This window comes from Nannospalax galili, unplaced genomic scaffold, assembly GCF_000622305.1.
Source record: "Nannospalax galili isolate Female #2095 unplaced genomic scaffold, S.galili_v1.0 scaffold452, whole genome shotgun sequence".
Classification (NCBI taxonomy): domain Eukaryota; kingdom Metazoa; phylum Chordata; class Mammalia; order Rodentia; family Spalacidae; genus Nannospalax; species Nannospalax galili.
The window spans coordinates 1,891,975-1,904,560 of NW_008333659.1; the positions used below are offsets into that span (position 1 = coordinate 1,891,975).

Below are 12,586 nucleotides of genomic sequence, written 5' to 3' on the forward strand. Positions count from 1 at the left end.
TATCTATCATCTATCTATCTATCTATCTATCTATCTATCTATCTATCTATCATCATCACCTCTATCAATCATCTATATAGCTATCTATCATCTATCTATCATCTATTATCTGTCTATGTATCTATGTATCTACCTATGTATCTATCTATGTATCTATCTATGTATCTATCTATCTATCTAATCTGTCATCTGTCTATCATCTATCTATCCATCATCTATTAATCATCTATCATCTATCTATCATCTATCTATCTATCTATCTATCCTGTCATCTATCATCTATCTATCATCTATTAATCATCTATCATCTATCTATCTATCTATCTATCTATCTATCTACTATCTATCTATCTATCTATCTATCTATCATCTATTAATCATCTATCTATCTATCTATCATCATCATCTCTATCTATCTATCTAACTAGAGAGATAAAAAAGGAGGAAGAGGAAGACAAGAAGAAGTTATTGTCTGCTAATAACTTGAGAAACAGTTTTTCAAGGAAAAATTTTATTTTTATTGAAGTATTTTTAATTTGTTCAAAAATGAATTTGAACTAAGCAAAGAATCTAAACTAAGTTCTTAAGAACTGCTGAAGAATCGCACCTATAACTCAGTGCAACACAGCATGAAAAATAATGTTTTAGCTGAAGGCCTTTATGTCTTTTAAAATGCAAATACCTCTACCTTCATATGCAATCAGTCATTTATACATTAATGTGAGTGAATTTATTAGACATCTCTCCCAGGTTAATTTAGAAGAGGGGAAGGTAAAGATGAACTCAGCCGCTGCAGAGACATGGGGAAGATTAAGTATTAAAGCATGGATCCCTGAACATCAACTTGCCCTGCTTCAGAGTTTCTCTTAAAAGCTGTGCCGTCTATGTTTAATACACTCATTTGTATTTATAAACACACACAAAGAAAATGTCTACTTAATTAGGCGAATGTGAGTGCATGTTTTAGAACTGTATCCAAATATTTTACTGTATCTCAATGGAATGATAACATAATTAAGCGAATTACTTATAATTTTGTTCAACTCTGAATTAAGTCAGCAGCAGAATTTCCAATGAAAACGCTGATTGAAAATATTCTGATTTTATGAGTACACAAAGACTGTAAGCAGGTGAATGGCTCAGGAATCCCAGATCATGGACAGCTCAATATACTGAAGACATCATGCGGTGAACCCAGTCTTGTGTCTTTGCTCATGCTATTTCTTCAAATTTTTAAAAATACTGCAAACTTTCTCTTAACATAAATCTTTAAATTGAAAAATAATTTGTCTGTATTTATAAACATATTTATATGATTCTGTCATGTCTCCTGTCCCCCAAAACACTTTTTAAATTTAGAAAAAATAACCATTATTCCAAAATACAGTAAAAACTTAGTTGAAACTTCTGGCACATTTATGTAGAAGTATATTTGAAAAATTGTGAGAAAACATGACAATAAAGCAGGTCTCAAATAAGAAGAGAATTAAAGTTACATTATTATTTCATTTCTTATTTATTTTTTGTGTAGAAATTGTTGATATGGATATAAAATGTCAATATAATTCATTCAAAATGGCAATAGAATTCATTCTAAAGAAAATACCTGTAGTGTTTTTGTCTAAATTTGTAGTACTTTAAAACAGCTATTGACATATTTAATAGCCCAGATGTTTCTGTGTTAAGAAAATTTTTACAAGAAAATGACATAAATATTGATATTTACAAAAGGGACATGTATGAATTTTTATTAGTAAATTTATTTTTGCACATTAAGTATAATACTTAAGAATGTTAAGCAGATTTAAATTCTAACTTAGGATCATTTTGAGATATGCATTCTGTTGCAAAATACTTCAATATGAAAATTTTTACTTTATAAAATTAGTATAAAGGAAAGACTATATGGTGATTGATTTCTTCATATTCAGTTGAAATATTTATCTTTTTTAAAAAAAAAACTATTATTTTTTTCAAAGTAACCGAATACTCTATTCAAAGCAAAGGGAGAGTACAGTTTAAAAAGGAATACACTGTCGGGAGTGACAGTGGGCTATGTGAGGGAATATTCATTCAAGAGGACCAAATTATTGTTTGAGGCTTCTTTTTATGGGCTCTAACGGAAGTAGGCACTAGTTACTAAAGGGCATAGTTTGGGTGGTTATTTTAATTGACAGATCCAGCTATACTACAGCATTATCATCATCATTCTATTATGGTATATTACTCTGATGTTGCTGCAATAAAAGAAAAGTGACCAAGGCAACTTATATAAAGAAGATTTTATTTTTATGTGTATGAGTGTATTGCTTCCAGAGTGTAGTGCAATGCCAGTAGAGGTCAGAAGAGGGCACTGAATCCCTTGGAACTGGAAGTACCCACTGTTGCTAGCCGCCATGTGGGTCATGAGAACTAAACCGGGTCTTAACAGCTGAGCTGTCTCTCCAGCCCTGAAATGTTTGTCTTGAAATACAAGTAGATCAAGACTATAAACATAGTCAGTTAAGAAAAGGAATAAAAGTTGGGCCTAATGAATTCTAAACACACTTCTATTGTTCAGATGAAGGTGTTCAAAAACTGCAGTGAGAAAAATGTATTTCGGAGCCACAAACCCTACATCTTCCCAGTTCCTCATTTCTCAGGATGCAGGAGAACTCTAATAGTTCCACAGCAGAAAGAAAGATGGGAATAAAAGAGCAAGTCCTTCACAGACCTCTGACGAGAGTTGTGGCTGGTGCCTTTTTGGTTTATTTCAAGCATGCTTCCAGTGGGGGTCTCAACTACGAGACCAGACAGATGGAGTGTTCAAAGCAGTTATATGCAGGATTTTACACACTTGCCTGGGAGGAACACAGTCACACATCTTAGAAACTTGCAGAGCTCTGTAGGTGAAGGTACTTGTCAGCTGAGCCACTAAATTCAATTTGGGTAAATGGAATGTACACATGTGAAATAATCTGTCTCTATTATATAAGATTAGTTAAATGCTTTGCCTATGTTCCCCATCCTCCAAAAGACTTCATAAAGTTAAAAAATATTACATTCCAAAATGTAATAAAAACCTACTTAAACTTCTGATACATTTATACAGAGGTATATTTGACTATGTGTGACTATTGCTGAAATATATTGGCCAACGAGGAAAAGAAACCTGAAAATATTTTTGTCTATATTATTTTATGTGTGCATGTCACAAAATATTTTAAGTTTAAGTTGAAAGACAATCGGCATATATGCAGTATGTAAAAAAAATATATATAATATATTCTGGAATTATATAATATAATGATAGAATATGATAATCTGTATAATTAGAAAAGTTTTTAGTTTGGTCTTATTAAGCTGCTAACCTAATTCTAATAATCAGAATATTTTCAATGATCATCTTAGAAATTTACTCATTTTATGCTTAAATTGATAATTAAGTAAATACCACATTAATATCTAAACTTCTAAAACTAATAATGGCATGTATTTCTACTTATTCATGTAGTATCAACAGCTCATTTTTCTCTATATTTCTTTTTCAAAATGCTATTTTTCCTCTGTATTTTCATACAGTCATACTGCATTTAAAATATAAAATATTTTTGTCGTTTGATGCCACCTTGATTATACTAACTTTCAGCTATTCAGGTTTACTTATACATTTCAGAAGCATCAAAACCTCCTGCCAGAGCTGGAGAGATGGCTCAGAGGTTATGAGCACTGACTACTCTTTCAGAGGACAGGGTTTGGTTCCCAGCACCCATATGGCAGCTAACAGCTAACAACCATCTGTAATGCCAGTTCCAAGGGATTTGATGTTCTCCTCTGGCCTCCACAGTCATTGCACCACATGGGTGCACTTACATACATGCAGGCAAAACACTCATACACATTAAATTAAACAACAACAGCAACAACAACAACAACAACAGCAAAAAACAGGGTCTGGAGAGATGGTACAGTGGTTAAGAGCACTGACTGCTCTTGCAGAGAATCCAGGTTCAATCCCCAACATCCACATGGAAACTAATAACCATCTGAAACTCCAGTTCCAGGGATCCAGTGCCTTTCTGACCTCTGCCTGCATTGCACAACATGGGTACACTAACACACATTCAGGTAGTACACTCAAACACAAAAAATAAAAATGATAAATATTTCAAAACACAAATTACCAAATAAGCCTCCTGTCATTGTTAGATTCTAATAAATTTATTTTATAAAAGACATTCAATGCTCTATTCTTCCACGTCATGATACTAAATTCAACCTACCAGGAGTCATTGCCTTCTGTCGAAACCAGCTGCAGAGAGAGCACCAGCAAGTTTGCCAACCCTTTCATATCTTATTTACTTACTGTCTTACTCATTCAAGTCTTCAGAGCTACAGCCTCTTCATGTTCAGTCATCGCTGCACTGAGATAGAAAGTTTTCTACTTACTTAGGTATCTACTTCCTTATTTCTAGGTTCTGACTCTGTAGAACCCACAATTTATCCTCAAACTCATGGTAATCCTTCTGCCTTAGCTACCAGAATTATGGGATTAAGGTGAGAACTCTCACACCTGGATTAATATGCTTTCATTTTTCTTAGTGCTGTTTCTTTTTATAATACATATAAAGCACTGCCATGGCCCGATGTGAACTATATTATAATGGAATTGCCCATATTCCCCAATAGCTAGGTTTCCTAGTTTGTTATTCCTTTGCTCTGTTTCCCAGGTCTTTTTAACAGTGGATATTAACTTCCTGGAAAAACATAAAAGATACTGTGAGATACTGTAACACTCTCTTATGTATAGTACTTGGAAAAGTAGGTTAACACAGGATCATTTGAATGTCATAACTCCCCTGAAGAGACAAGAATAAAGTCTTTTTAGAAGACAACTTTAGAAATGCCATAACTAGACCTCTTTAACACCTTGACCAGGATGAGTTTATTCTAAAACAGCTCACTATACAATATTTTCTAATTTTTTTTCACTACATATATAACATGTTTTTTATTTTGCATGGAAAAATCTTCTTACCAAAGAAAGTATAAAAAAAGGGAAAATAACATAAAAGTATATGTGATTTTAGAATCCACTATATGTTAATTGTGTATATGTATCTTATGAAAAAAAAGCTACCTAAATATATACATTATTATATTTCAGTGGAAGACTTTACTTAAGGTAGCATTTGAAACAGGGTTAATGAGCTTTCTAACATAATTGTAAGAATCTTTACCTTGACTTGCAAACTTCAACTCTTTGACATCTGTGAGCGTGGGCCTTTTGTCAGAGCCTTTTTTCTCTATTCGTCGATGGCTTCTTCTTTTTTTAGACTCTCCCCAAAGATTAGAGCCTCCATGCATGCTCGGTATATTCAAAATAGCAATTCCTTCCAGAGAGATGTTTATCAAATCTATCTGTACTCCATCACACTGATCAAAAAAAAAATGCAGATGATGTAAGATATTTTGTCTTTCTTTGATTTATTCTTATTTGCTTCCTTGATTTTTATTAAGGATTTTTAAAATTCATAATCTTTCTAAATAAGTCCTTCAAGAACACTTAGACATAGATCCCAGTGTCTAAGCATGTGCTAACATTAACCAGTTACCATTAATAATAGTTAAAATAATAAAATCACAGATATATCATTGTTTACAAAAAGGCTTTGGGAGAGAGACTACCTTCCCATGTGGTCCAAGGAGGTAAAATCTGGGAAGGTAGAAATTTTAATGATTGTTGCTTATTTAAAGCATACTGCAAGACAGTATTTTGGAAAAGGAAAGGGAATTTTTGAACATTTTTTTTCTCTCTCTCTCTTTCTTTCTTTCTTTCTTTCTTTCTTTCTTTCTTTCTTTCTTTCTTTCCTTCTTTCTTCCTTCCTTCCCTACCTCCCTTCCTCCCTTCCTCCCTCCCTCCCTCCCTTCCTCCCTCCCTTCCTCCCTCCATCTCTTTCTTTTTTTCCACAGGGTGTCATGAAGTTCAGGTTATCTTTAAACTCACTCCATAGCAAAGGATGACTTTGAACTCCTGATCTTCCTCCCTCCACCTCCCCATCCCAGACAGCCACAACCACACCTGGCTCTGTTTCCTGTGTTAAAATGATTTTAATGGCAAAGAATGAGTGTCTTGAAAGACTTTCATAAAGAAAAGGAAAGTAAGTAGAAAGCAGTAATCACAGATATCCCAGTCATTTTGGAGTGAGCAATGACGGTTTCTTAGACTAAATTCTAAGAAGGACATCCAAAGCAACGTGCGGCACAGCTGTCCGAATGAGGTGGATGAGCAGGTGAATTGAGTGAGGGCAAAGGTAGGAGGAACAGTATGAGGAATGCCAACAGCAGCCTATAGGTGCTGGGATGGTGGAACTTACTAGATTTTTGTAATTGTAGCTTGCCTAGTGACAAGACACCCTATTGAATATGAAAAATATGAAACTTGTTCCCAGACTGTCCTGTTCTACAGTCAAAATAGTCACTTCTTGAGGCTTTGAATTTTCGGAACACATGTGGAGGACAGCAAGGCTATTCTGAATCTTTTAATAGTATTTACTTGCTTGCATTAGGTTTTCTAAATTGATACAACTATCACAGAAATTTTTCTTCTTTTTTTCCTAAGTCAACATGAAGAGAGATATACATTTTTACCTGTACACGGGATAAGTGTTTCATAAGTTTCAATGTATCAGCAATGGATCTACATCCATCCCCATTTCTTATTATAGTTAAATCATCCACACTAACCACCATTTACTAAAAAGCTGTTACTTTTAGACTTAGCATAATACTCTGTGAAACTCCAACAACACAAAACGGAGACCTCTCTTTTCCACATTAGCCTCATCCTTCCGAATCTAGGGCTGCATCTTGTACACACACACACACACACACACACACACACACACACACACAAGCTTTGAAATAAAGTCACACATCTTGCACCCATTTGGCAGGGGTAGTAACAATTCTAGAGAAAGAGCCAAGTTTTCATTCAATTTGTTTCCATGAGGGGGAACCAAGCTCTGATGATGCATTTCAGTTTTTACAGAAACAAGTACTTTTTTTCTCCTTTCATGTATTAAATTAAGATCATTTCTTTTTACTAAAGATTTCTGCTCTTGTGTATACTCACTTACTGCTATATATTCTAGATAAACAGATATTAATTTCATAATTAAAAGTAATCTTGTGTAAATACCCTGCAGGCCTCAATGAATCAAACACATACTGTGTGTCAGGCCTCCCACTGTCTTCAAGTGGAATGTACTGGCTGGATAATTAGATAGTACATATTTTTTAACCTTATTTGCATGCATATTATATCTTTTGCACACTGACAAGCAGCAGTAACAACAAAAGTCAGATTACCACAGGGAATTCCCACAAAGAAGTCTTCATTCCTTATAATTTGCAGCCTAAATTAAAATAATTTGATCTTTGACAAGGATGAAATGTCAAGCAGAAGGGGGTCCTCTACAAGCCACAGCCTGTGGCTTCTGAAATCTGCCTAATTTATGTCAGTCACCTCTTAATACATATTTAAGTATTACACGAAAAAGATGATAAATATGCAATCTGACACCTTTGGTATTTCCCTGCTGTTAATTTATAAAGGTCTGGCTTCCCCCAAACTGACTAAAATCATTTAAATAACAGAAGAATTGTGAAATAAGCTGGAGCTGGGCCTGGCTTCCATTTCCACTCAATATTGAACACAGCAGGCAGTACACTAAGACAATTATTTGACTAGGTCTTAGCACCCCGCTGTGACAAGTTACTTTCAAAATTAGTGAAGGAAGATTCCTTTGTTCATCTTACAGAAAAGGGGCACATGCTGCAGACAGGGTTTCTTCTTCATTCTAATTGAACTAGAGACACTGTGTGTGCCAGTGGAAAAGCGCTGCTGTTCACTGCCATCCACGGTTTCACCATACACAGCCATGCTATACGCAGCTTTAAGGAAATAAGTAAGTCATTCTCTGAGAAGGAGGAAAACCCACAATCAAACCTCTCAAACAGTCCTAAGAACAAGGAGTCAAGAACCCTCACGTCCCTTGGAGAGCAGGACAATATAGTTAAATAAATTGGTGTTTATTAATGATTTGTTTCCACTGGTTCTTGACCGCAGGCCACCTTCCCCTGTTCGCTTTAGCATCATGCTTTTAGTCTGGAATGCTTTGTGCTAGTCCTGATGGAGACCAGGAATTGGAGCACACAAGTAGAGTTCAGGAAAATAAAAGCTGAAAGGAATGCTACAGAATATAAACAAGGTATAAGTCTGTGTCAGATAATATTTTCATAAGCTTTGAAGAGTTATGATTTTTTTAAAAAGTAGCTAAGAGGAAAAGAGTATAAAAACCTACATGCTCAATTCAATGAATCCTGAATATTTTTATTATGTACAGCAAGGTCATTAACATCTGGTGCCAGAGAGCATGTAGGGAATGTGATGCTGTGAGGCCTTCTCTCCCCAAATTTAAAACAGGAGATCTTATTTTCAAAGCAAAATGACCTAAAAGGGATTAAATTCTTTCCACAAATATGTATTAGTCTTAGTTTATAAACATTGGAGAGATGTGATGAGAAATAATCAATGATAAGGTACATATTTTCTATAAAGAGTCAGCTTCTATCCTTGTGTCAGATAAAAATTATTCATAATTTTAGTCAATGAAACATGAACTTTACTCAATGGAACATGAACATGCCAGGTGACTGGGAAGCTGGGTGATCTGGGAGTATGGCACAGAACCTTTAAGAATTCTGTTTCCCAGGTTCATGGGCAATAACTATCTCGTCTTTCAAATCCTGTCCTTCATTTCTTATCTATGATGTTTAGATATTTATTAATTCTTGAGACCACCTTATTATTTTTGACAAATCTCAGTATGTGGCAGTGAAAATTCTTGGCTTTAACATTCATTATCTTCTTAATCTCACTAAAACCCAGAAGAATCAATGTCCTATGACATGGGCATTCTTAGTAACTCATTAACTTTGGTGCATGGAGCAAAAGAAAATATTTGTGAGCCTCATATCTCTAACTTCAGATGCTAGCCTGAGGTACTTAAGTAGCTTAAACTGGTCCTCCAAAATACTTTAACACAAACACTGCTTTTCAAATCTTTTCTTGAAATGTCAAAGGTTTTCATTTTATTTATATTTTATCATTTAAGTAAGGTGGAAGATAAATAAGATTCCTGTATATAAACATAGATCCAGTTGATTTTTTTTCTCACATTTAAATATTTTGGTAATGACATAATTATTTTTTCTCTTAAATTACTAAAAAAAACTCCAACCTTGCAATGGAGAGTTAATATACATATCTGGTTCAAAGCGTATGCATGAAGACCAAATCAGATAAAGCAGGTGTAAAGCTTGGTACCAGGCATAGGTAGATTCTAATAATACCCACTTTAGCTGTGATTATAAAGTACAGTCCCAGGATATTTATTTCAACCCAAACATTTGCTCATTTTAGAGAGAGCTCCCTATAGGAAAGAAGAGTGTGGAATAAAAACACACAGAGAAAATGACTTTTTTTTTTTTTATGAAACTTCCAATAAAACGCATCATCGTTGCTTGAGATTCTCTTGTTACTAGCGTGGTTCATCTTTCATTAGCCATTTTTCAGACTATAGTTGGTATGATTTTAGGCCACGTAGGAAGCAATAGCAAGCAGAATCAAATTTCCGAACTGCTGATTTCTTATATTTAATTATGAAGTAACCTTGAGGGTAGAAATGCATATTCTGCTAATATGATAGACTGGATTCATTAAAATGTGAGGAGAGAGGCAGACTTGGTACCATACACACACACAAACACACACACACACACACACATACACACACACACAATGACATACAACAATATAATGGGGAACACACACAATGTTGACCCCAATTTATAAATGCTATTGTAGGAGTTCTCAGAGCAAGCCAGAAATTCAGAGACAGGAAGCTAGACTTGGAAAATATGTCAAAGCACAACTCTATGAAAAATAGCTTAGTTCTAGTTTGATTTCTTGGAGAGTAGCCTAAATAGATTTTTCTCTATACGATATAAACCTTTATGGAACAAAATCATTCATTTTATTGTTATTTAGAGCTTTAAAAATCCACATTTTTGTCAAGTGTGGTGACGCACATCTTTAATTAAATGACTCAGGAGGCAGCTGCGGGTGGATCTCTGTGGTATTAAGGCCAGCCTGGTCGACATAGAGAGCTCAGGTCAGCTGGGACTACAGAGAGTCCTGTCTCAAAAAACAAATAAACAAAAAAGTCAGTGCTTTCTATATCTATTTTCATACATATTTCTTTTGCTATCTAATGCAATTTTTCTTGAATGCTCTTTTTTCTTTGTGAGACAAATAGTACTGCTCTATAGTTGATGGATTTTCAGTTTGTGCATTGGGACAGGCTCAAAGAAGGAGATGGTGAGGAAAGTCTAGGGTCTGCAATTATATTCAGAAGAGTAATGCTTCTAAAGCTTTTAGTTCTGTTTCTGTTATAGATTTTCCTTGAACATATTTTTCAGAGAAATGTTCAAAATCTACAATATAAAGCTTTGTGAACATTATGGTTCTGAAATAAAAGAGCTAGTTTAATTTAAAAATTACATGTACATGTACTATTACTGCATATATAAAGATATGTTAGGAGCTGAGCGGTGGCTCAAAGGGTAAAGTGAGAATCTCAGTTAGGACCCCTAGCACCCACGTAAAACTTGTGTGCACAATGTGTTCCTTGTAACTTCTGGGATGGGAAAAGGAGAGAGGCAGATCTTTGGAGCTCGGTGGCCAGCCAGTCTAGACATATTGGTCTCAATGGATGCTAAGTTAAGGAAGCAGACCTTATCTCGAAAGATAAGGTAGACAGTAATAGAGGAAGACATGCCGTCAACCTCTTGCCTCCATACACATGCTCACACATATATGCACACACACATAAACATGTACATACATAGACCCCATGCACAAACAGAATAATAAAAAACAAAGTAAAGTAACATTAACATGTACAACTACATACAGTATTTACTACACTGCATATAATTAAGAGATGTTATACATTATTAACAATATATGACTTAGTATCATTCATAGTTATTCATATGTAATACATGCAGAGAGATGTCATTATATATAGAATGACATAAGGCACATTATGACCCCAAATCCTTAAGCTGTGAGCCAGCTCATTTTCCAAGTTATAATTTAGCTTAGTTTATGAAGGGCCTTCTCTTTTCATGACTGTCCAATCTACTTCTAATTTATTTTCTATTTATGATTAGAACAAAATACAAGGCTACACTGAGAATATAATTTTGCAGTGTCTTCAACTGTAAATTAGAGAATTAGGAATTTTTAGAGCCTAGCCAGGTCATTATGAATCCATGAAGCCCATATCTACTTCTGTTAAACAAATTGTTACCTGAATACTTGTCAATAATGACTTAGACACCAATAGATAATTTTTATAATTGCTTTAAAATTAAAAGTGCCAAAGCGAATATTTCTCAATTTTTGTCACTAATTATTAAGTATTCATATTTTCTAGTTCTATTCCTCTGCCTTTGTCTTTACAACCTCTATAAAAGATTTTTTTCTTAATTCTTAAAAATCCTTCAAAATGTCATTTTCTATCAGAATATGTCTTCAAAAATTTTAGTGCTACAGTATCTGGGTATTTTTGGTAGACCTATTGGCTCCAGGTCTTTTTTAAGTGTGTCTTTTTCTATTATCTTTGCTCTTTCTTGGAGTTTTCACATTCTATATATGTAAGAGGGAATGGCAACCTAGGGAACCGAGAAAGTCAATTCCGTAGCTAATAAATGGAATGGAATGGGAAAATAGATTTTAACATTTATTCATTAATGTAAGTAGAATTTTAGTGAACTGTGCTTTAAAGTTATGAGGTATTGAAACCTAAAAAATAGCTACCTCTATTTTTTCGTATCTTGCAACATTTTTTTTAGATTTTCTTCAGCTACTATCTTTTATTATCTAACATCTTCACGCTATGCTCTAGAACCTCTTCACGGATTTCCAGAGTTGTATTCCATTTTACTGTTTTACATGGCATTAAAATAACTAACACCCACACTGACCTTTAATATCAGATAGCACTACTCCTTATGAGTGACCAAAATTATGTTTTAGAAACTTAGCTAAATCTATTGATATTTAGAGTATATTAAAGTATATTAGAGTTAAAGTATATTTCTTTATTTGAGCCACAGCACAAACAGGTTAGCAACCAAGCACAAACCATTTCATACTATTGTAAAAGTGAATTCATTTTTCTTACTTCTATTTCTACAGATTCATGTAACTTCTTGCATGTAGCTGAGAAGGTTTCAGATGTGCCAAACTCAAAATACCAAAATTTGTTCTTCATCCTGTTGGAGGAAAGAAAGAAGTAGCTTAGACAATCATTACCAGAAAGGATTTAGAAAGATAATCTCCATCTTTTTGTATAAATAACAGGAAAATTGAAGAACATGTGATATCTAAATTTAATGGATGGTCACATAAGTTTCAAAATTTGAATGTTGTTGTTGCCTTGTATAAAAGCCTCTGAGATTACAAGCATATTTT

At 34.2% G+C, this 12,586-nt stretch overlaps 1 protein-coding gene across 6 annotated transcripts in view; it reads right to left on the minus strand.

Moving 5' to 3' along the window:
• Window positions 1-12,586, minus strand: part of Dgkb (diacylglycerol kinase beta) — a 772,948-nt gene that overhangs the window by 177,284 nt on the left and 583,078 nt on the right. For all 6 annotated transcript variants that reach the window (XM_008828356.3, XM_017796961.2, XM_008828359.3 and 3 more), the window contains 2 exons: window positions 12,297-12,387; window positions 5,220-5,415 (listed from right to left, as the gene is read on the minus strand). In XM_008828356.3, coding sequence (XP_008826578.1) covers window positions 5,220-5,415; window positions 12,297-12,387 — 287 coding nt within the window. The remainder of the gene's footprint in view (window positions 1-5,219; window positions 5,416-12,296; window positions 12,388-12,586) is intronic.